The 8,199-nt window shown below is 48.1% G+C and overlaps 1 protein-coding gene across 1 annotated transcript in view; it reads right to left on the bottom strand.

Moving 5' to 3' along the window:
- Positions 1 to 2,806: 2,806 nt before the first annotated feature.
- Positions 2,807 to 8,199, bottom strand: part of rtn1a (reticulon 1a) — a 246,876-nt gene continuing 241,483 nt past the window's right edge. Inside the window, 1 exon segment of the mRNA XM_038775894.1 lies at positions 2,807 to 3,454. Within this exon segment, the coding sequence (XP_038631822.1) occupies positions 3,412 to 3,454 (43 nt within the window). The 3' untranslated portion in view covers positions 2,807 to 3,411.

The raw sequence follows: 8,199 nt of genomic DNA, 5'->3' as shown, positions 1-8,199 counted from the left end.
GTCGGGCAGGGAGGCCTGTGGTGCAAGGTCACAGCCTTGGAGAGACACTACTGCTCCTCGTGGCCCCCAAATAGTTCCACAAAAACACCCACCAATTGGATTTGGCCCTTCTCCCTCCCTTCAGTTATTGGGTTTCTGGAGCACTGGTAAGCCAGAGCTAGAGGCATTAAATCTAGAAGTTTACATTTTTAAGCACGCGACCTCATTAGCATTTTTAAATAACTGCCCGACCTCCATACCCTGTTAAAACTGGAACTGGGCATATTGAAAAGAGGTTTCAGATTCTTGACATTTTAACCTAGAACTTCCACCCTCTGACCTTTTTCCTGCCCATCATGCAAGCTAAATACTAACTCTTATCACGTGGTCACAGTGGTTAGCACTGCTGCTTCACAGCGCCAGGGACCCGGGTTCAATTCCCTGGCCGCTGGATAACTGTCTGCGTGGAGTTTGCACTTTCTCCCTGCATCTGTGTGAGTTTCCTCCGGGTGCTCCAGTTTCCCCCCCCCCAGTGCAAAAAAGTGCAGGTTATTTCCCCTCCGTGTCCAAAGATGTGCAGATTAGGTGGGGTCATGGTTCATAGATAGAGTGCTCTTTCAGAGGGTTGATGCAGACTCGATGGGCCGAATGCTCTCCTCCTGCACTGTAGGAATTCTATGGTTCAAAGATTATCCATTCCTTCCTGCAGGCTGAAGGCACAGAAGTGCTTGATGGATTCAACTTTCTTCAGATGTAGCCCAAACTTTGTCCGAAACATCGGACCAGCTGCCGCTTTCTGCTAGAAATAGAAACGTAGCAAGGAAGAGGCCATTCGACCCTTCATGCGTGCTTTCCCCAGCCATTATGATCATGGCTGATCATCCAACTCAGTAACATGTTGCCGTTTGTCCCCCCCCATATCCTTTGACGCCTTTTGCCCCAAGAGCTGTACCTAACTTCTTGAAAACGAACAAGGCACGATCGAACGGCCTCGTCGCGCCCGACTCAGTGACGAGATGTCACAATCGGGATCCCGCCCACAATTGTCAGGACCCAGTCTCACGTGGCTAATTGAGTTTAAGAACCCACTTAGCCGTGCTGACGGTGGATCGATCAGCCACCTGGCCGAGGAGACCCAAGCCAGGCGCTGTTCTGCAGCACCGGTCCCCACAAACGGGGACCACACAGAACGGTACCTTGGGGGAGGGGGGGGGGGAACTGGAGCACCCGGAGGAAACTCACACAGGTGCAAACCAACAGGTGGGATGGGGCATTGGTGGGTCTGGGGGGGTTCCGTCATGAGGCTGAGAGAGTGGGGCGCCATTTAAAAGTGGTGTCCCAATCTCTTCTGCACTGCGGAGCTCCTCAGTGCAGGACACAATGCTCAGTGTGACCTCCGTGGACGTTCTCCACAGGGACGCCAAGAATGACACACTAATTCCGCCCAGCACGGACTCTGTTTTATTTTGGTTAGATTGCGGCCTAAGTGTGGGTAAATACCGGCGTGGATATACCGAAACAGCTGGCGAGAAACACCCCACCAAACTTACCCTTAGAAATGTTTCCGTTAAATTGCGCCCACAATGTTTTGGCTTCAATTGCTTTCAGTGTCGCCGAATTCCACTGGCTTACCACTCTCTGAGTGAAGAAATATCTCCTCATCTCAGTCCTAAATGGTTTACCCTGTATCCTTAAGACTGTAACCTTTGCTTCTGGACACCCCTGCCATTGGGAACATCTTTCCTTCATCCACCCTCTAGTCCTGCTGGAATTTTATAGCTTTCAAGGAGAGCCCCACTCGGTCTTCTAAACTCTAGCGAATACAATCCTAACCTACTCAAACTCTCCTCACACGTCAGTCCTCCCATCCCAGGAATCAGTCTGGTAAACCTTCGCTGCACTCCCTCTATAACAAGAACCTCCATCCTCAGATAAGGAAACCAAAACTGCACACAATATTCCAGATATGGTCTCACCAAGGCCCTGTATAATGGGTGAGCAGTTGGCTGAGGACATTCAAATGAGACCAGGGGCGGGATTCTCTGCCACCCGAGATTCGGAGTGGAGCAGGAATCTCGGCATGCCGGTCAGCGGGCCCCCTGCGGTGATTCTCCGGCCCGCGATGGGCTGAAGTCCCGCTGCTGACAAGCCTCTCCCGCCGGCGGGAATCAAAACACCTACCTGCCCAGCGGGATTGGCGGTGCTGGCAGGCGCTGGGGTCCTGGGGGAGGCGTGGGACGATCTGACCCCGGGGGGTGCCCCCACGGCGGCCTGGCCCGCGATCGGGGCCCACCGATCGGCGGGCGGGCCTGTGCCATGGGGGGAACTCTTTTTCTTCTGCCTTCGCCATGGTCTTCACCATGGCGGAGGTGGAAGAGACCCCCTCCCCTGCACATGCGCCGGGATGACGTCAGCAGCCGCTGACGCTCCGGCGCATGCGCGGACTTATGCCGGCCAGCGAAGTCCTTTCGGCCCCGGCTGGTGCGGCGCCAAAGGCCGTTCACACCAGCCGGCGGAGCGACAACCACTCCGGCGCGGGCCTAGCCCCTCAATATGAGGGCTTGGAACCTAAAGGTGCGGAGACTTCCGCACCTTTGGGGCGGCCCGACGCCGGAGTGGTTCACGCCACTCCAACACGCTGGGACCCCCGCCCCGCCGGGTAGGGGAGACTCCCGGCCCATGTATTCGAAATCTACTCGGCGTCCAACTCAAACTCCTGGTCAGGATTGCCATTCCCACCAGGAATTAAAACTTGCCTTATAGCAACTATATTTCATCAAAAACAAATTGCAGCAACTTGGCTGGGAGGAAAAGAAAAAGCCAGGAATCTGTTTCCATACTTCTTTAATAGTATGACAATAGTTCGAAAAACATGAGCTTTGTATTTCTTTAGTTTACAAAACCAAATGCCACAATTACAGTACATAATCCTTAGAACGTTTGTGCTGGATAAACACCAAAACATCGATCCACTGTTCTATTGTTTTACTCAATAAAGCCAAACTGACTCTGTGGCTTTGGAGCAATTAGACTATTGCAGAAGTGCACCAAAGCAGAAATGCCCTAGCCACAAATAACATTAAAAGTTATAGGCACTGCCATAGCAGCAGAAAACACTAGAAAGTTAAATAGAATTAAGACTCCCAACATCATGCAATTGTTTATAAGCAACACAAAAACACATCTAATACAATTATCATTACTTGCTTTTCCTTACTATACTTAGTGATCGACACAAGTGATTGCAGGTATTCTAATCATTTGGAAACAGCATGGGAGAGGGACTGTCTCAGTGGTGTATGTTTCTAAAACCATGATGCTGACAGATGGGTTAACAACTCTCCAAGACAGGTCAGATTAATTTGAAGAATACAGAAAAGCTTCTGCTTCAGGTGCCCTTTCATATGCCAACAGTCTCTCTTCGTGTTGCTCTTACTCGGTCTTTCGTTTCGCACCTGGGATTTTGGCCTGAATCCTGAATAAAAGACACAAAAATATGTGGGTGTGTGAATTATACGATTCGAAAGCAATCAAATTGATAAAATTCATGTGATTTCAGAAAAAAATAATAAAGCAGCACCAAGATATGGCTTCCAAGGAGGCTGTGCCACCCCCTGGTTTTAGTAGGCCTGAAAATTAACTTCGAGCCCAACTCCCAGTTTGTTCTAAAATACGCTGGAAACAATCTTCAGGTCAGGCAGAAGAGTTTATTTGGAGGGAGAAACAGAGTTAGCATTACCGATTGATAACCTTTCTTCAGAACTCTCTCTTTCATCTCCATTTATCTCCCTCCATAATTAACAGCCACTTTCCATTTGGCTGCGATTTTTCAGCCAGCAGGGGAAAGGTCAGCAGCAGGTATGTCTGCTTCAGCCTCAGGCGGGAAGTGGGGTTTGCCTCCCTCTAGGGCCCTTAATCCTATCTGACGTACTCCCCCCTGGGTGCACCTCCCTCTCGGCCTGTGTACCACCCCCCCCCCCCCCCCCCCCCCCCCCCCCCCCCCCACCCCCAGCTCTGCCATCCAACCCCCCTCACCCCCTCCTGCCCACACACACAAAATGAGCCATGTTCAATAATAGCGAACAAAGCAAACTAGAAAATATCAACATGTGCAGTTATTGAATCAATAGCTAGATTATATATATATATATATATATATATATATATAAGAATGCTGTAATACTGGAAAAGTCATAATCATGACTTGCTTAACGTACAATTTTTATCTGCAATTGTGTCACAGAATCATAGAGATGTACAGCATAGAAAAAGGTAATTTGATCCATTGTGTCCGTGAGGGTTGACAAGTGTCAACCAGCCTAAACCCACTTTTCTGCTTTTGCTCAGTAGCCTTATAGGTTACAGCACTTCCAAGTGCACATCCAAGTGTATTGTAAATGTAATGAGCAATTCTGCCTCTTCCACTCTTTCAGGCAGTGAATTCCCAACCCCCTCCACCCTCTGGATCAAAAGATTTCTCCTCAACTCCCCTCTAATCCTTCCACCAATTACTTTAAATCCGTGTGCCCCTGGTTATTATTGATCTCTCTTTGAAAAGGCCCTTTTTATCCAGCCTGTGTAGGCCTCTCACAGATTTATACACCTTCAGCTGCTTTGGGAACAACCCCAGCTTATCCAATCTTTCTTCAAATCGAAAGTTCTCCATTTCTGGCAACGTCGTCATAAAGACCTTAGTAGGCTGTCAAGTGCGATTGCCTCCTCCCTACAGTGTGACCAGAACCATGGGGAGTTCTCCACCTTTTACCTAACCAGTCTTTTATACTGTTCCAGCATAACGTACCAATAACTAAAATTCTATAGCTCAGCTTGATGCCATATGCCTTCTTAACATACTCATACGCTACTTTAGGGATCTGTGTACAGATACTTAAAATTCCCTCTGTTTCTCTACACTTTATAGTGTCCTACCATTTATTGGGTATTCCTTTGCTTTGTTTGCCCTTCCAAGGGAATAGATTCAGAACTGATCTAGCAGTTCTAAACTAGGAATCCACAAGACACTGTGGGCTGTCAACAGCAGCAGAATTGTATTCAATCATAATCTGTAACCTCATGACTAAATATATCCCCCACTTTACAATCACTATCAAGCCAGTGGATCAACCCTGGTTCAATGTGGAGTGAAGTAGACAGCATTCCAAGAGCAGCACCTGGCATACCTAAAATGAGGTATCAACCTGGGTGAAGCTACAACAGAAGACTACTAGCACATCCAACAGGATGCACATTGGGATAGACAGAGCTAAGTGGTCCCACAAGCAATGGAGCAGATCAAAGCTCTGCAGTCTTTCCACATCAGGTCGTTAATGGTGGTGGTCAGATCTGTTTCAGATCGGAATCTGTCACTTTCAAAATTCAGACTAATGCCAAGCAAGGCTATGGGATAGCCCCCATTCACCTGACAGCAGCTAGTCACCGCCACACATAATCTACCGCTTGTGGACTACTATGGTGCCATTGCTCACTCTACACCAGATTTGCGAGCCACTCTCAATCTCTTCAATTGTGCAGAAAAGAGACGCGGCCAGTTCTTGAATTCTGCCAAAACAATCCCACATCAGGACGCACCTGGTCAACTAAATATTCCACCTCCCATTATGAAGGAGAAGTTCTGAAATATGTTTGAGTACTTCCCAGGCCTTGGCAGCCACCTCTTTGAAAATGCCATAGTTAATGAGGAGATCCACAGAGCATCAGCTGTGCAAGCCCGTCCTTCAACAAACTACGTCAGCGAGTGTTTGACAAAAATGACGTTGCAAGTCAACAAAGTCCAAGAGCACAGAGCAGTTGTCATCACCGCACCCCTGAAGTGCAGTGTGTCAATGACACATGAGATTGCTGAAGAAATTCCATCAGTAATGCCTCCACCGTCCCCTCCGGACTCGATGGAAAGTTTGTCAAACAAATGCTGGTGTCCTTCAAGACATTGTGTTCAGATGGCCGAAAAGTGTCTCCCCTCTAGGTAGTGTTCCATCAATTTTCAAATGGCCAGAGTTCCAGAGAAGGTCAGAAAAATACACTTGGAAGCTATCCTTGAAATCCGGCAGTACTGACATTAATGACTAGGAGGAGCTTGCTATCAACTGATCAAAACGTTGACAACTTGTCCATCAGGCTGCATCAAGCTTTGGCGGCACAGTAATTAGCACTGCTGTCTTACAGGGCCAGAGACCAGGGTTTGATTCTAGCCTCGAGTGCCTGTGTGGAGTTTTCACTTTTGCCCCGTGTCTGCGTGGATTTCCTCCGGGTGTTTCAATTTCCTCCCACAGTCCAAAGATGTGCACGTTAGGTGGATTGGCCATGCTAAAATTTCCTCTTAAGTGTCCAAAAGATGTGAAGGTTAGATGCATTAGCCATGATCAGTGCATGGGTTATGGGGATAGGGCAGAAGAGTGAGCCTGGATAGAGTGCTCTTTCAGAGGGTTGGTGCAGACTCGATGGGCCAAATGGTCTCCTTCTGCACTGTAAGAGTTCTCCAAATGCTTTATTGAGGGGGCAGAGCACTGGCAGAGAAGGAAAGAAAAGGCTGCAAATCCTGCACTTGAGACCTTGTGGGGTGCCTGCTTTATTGTGCCTAAGGATCTATGGGTCAAAAACTGGCCTGATCAGTCACATGAAGACACACAGCACAAACTCGCAAACCTGAGCAGACCCCATCCTCAAATCAAGGGCAGCCAACAACATCGGCAGTGGTGGGCAATTAAACATCTCACTGGAGGAGAAGGCTCCACAAATTTCCCCACCTTCAATGACGGGGATAGCCCAGCATGACAGCTTAAAAAAAGATCCTTTTCAGACAGGAGTGACGATGATCCATCTCAGTCCCTTCTTGACGGCTCCAGCATCACAGTTGCCAGTCTTCAGCCACTTCAACTCACTCCATGTGATATCAAGAAACGGCTGAAGGTACTGTATTCAGCGAGGTTCATGGACTCTTACAACAGCCGAGCAGAAATACAGACTCTGCTCCAAAACAAGCTGCGCCCTTTGTGGAGATTATTCCTTCGAACTTCTGATTTGTGCCTTGTAGATGGTGGACAGGCTTTGGGGAACTGTGAGGTGGGTTACTCACCTCAAAATTCCCAGCTTCTGACCGGCTCTTATAGCCGTGGTATTTATATGGCTAGTCCTGCTAAGTTTCTGGTGAGGGATAAAAGGAGTTTATATCCTTTGAAATCTGCACATAAGACTAGATTTCCTGAGGCCTGTGCTGTGGCAAGGTACCCAGGCTGCTACATGGCTGAATTCACAACAGACCTACCTCGTCACAGACACAGAATTGGAAAAATCTACCCTCACGACTGACTTCTCTAACTACACTGACTCCTGTGGGAGAGTGAATAAAACAAACTTAATTTTTTCATTCAACATGTCATACTTTGTCAAAACACCTGAGATAGTTTGCTGAAAGCAACTCGGACACGATGTACACACACACAAAACAAAATGAGAATGGACTGTGAAGATTGCCAACAATTGGGTGAGAAGTCACTGCAAAAGCTTTGTTTTCGAAGAGATCAGCATCCGCATGGATGGAGCTAAGGTAATTACTGAGAGTATTTAGAATGAGATCACTAAAAATTGTGTAACCGCCTTGAATTTAGGTGAAGTGTGTGGGTTCAATTCCCATACCGGCTGAGGCTCTTCATGAAGGTCCCGCCTTCTCAACCTTTCCACCCCCGCCCGAGGTGTGGCGACCCTCAGGTTAAATCACCAGCAGTCAGCTCTCAAAGGGGTGAGCAGCCTGTGGTCCTCTGGGACTGTGGGTAGTTATGATTTCAGTTTTCTCCCAGGTATCTAATCATCTGGCTCAGAGAGAGTGTTGTCGGGTTTGAGGAAGCTCCCAGCCTTTTGACAACAGTGGCAAATGAAACCATTAACCGCAAAAACAGGTGCATTATGAACATCCTTGCTTCACCCACATGCCAACTGACATGTTTACCGCAGATGAAAACACGTGAAAAGCGCATACTGGAGTAGAATAATTTTGTGACTAAGAAGTTGAGAAGGATGAGGGAAGTTGGGAAGGATGAGGGAAGTTGAGAAGGATGAGGGAAGTTGGGAAGGATGAGGGAAGTTGAGAAGGATGAGGGAAGTTGAGAAGGATGAGGGAAGTTGAGAAGGATGAGGGAAGTTGAGAAGGATGAGGGAAGTTGGGAAGGATGAGGGAAGTTGAGAAGGATGAGGGAAGTTGAGAAG

This window comes from Scyliorhinus canicula, chromosome 2 (genome assembly GCF_902713615.1).
Source record: "Scyliorhinus canicula chromosome 2, sScyCan1.1, whole genome shotgun sequence".
Classification (NCBI taxonomy): domain Eukaryota; kingdom Metazoa; phylum Chordata; class Chondrichthyes; order Carcharhiniformes; family Scyliorhinidae; genus Scyliorhinus; species Scyliorhinus canicula.
The sequence above is the reverse complement of the archived record's forward strand: the minus strand, read 5'-3'. Positions and strand labels throughout refer to the sequence as shown.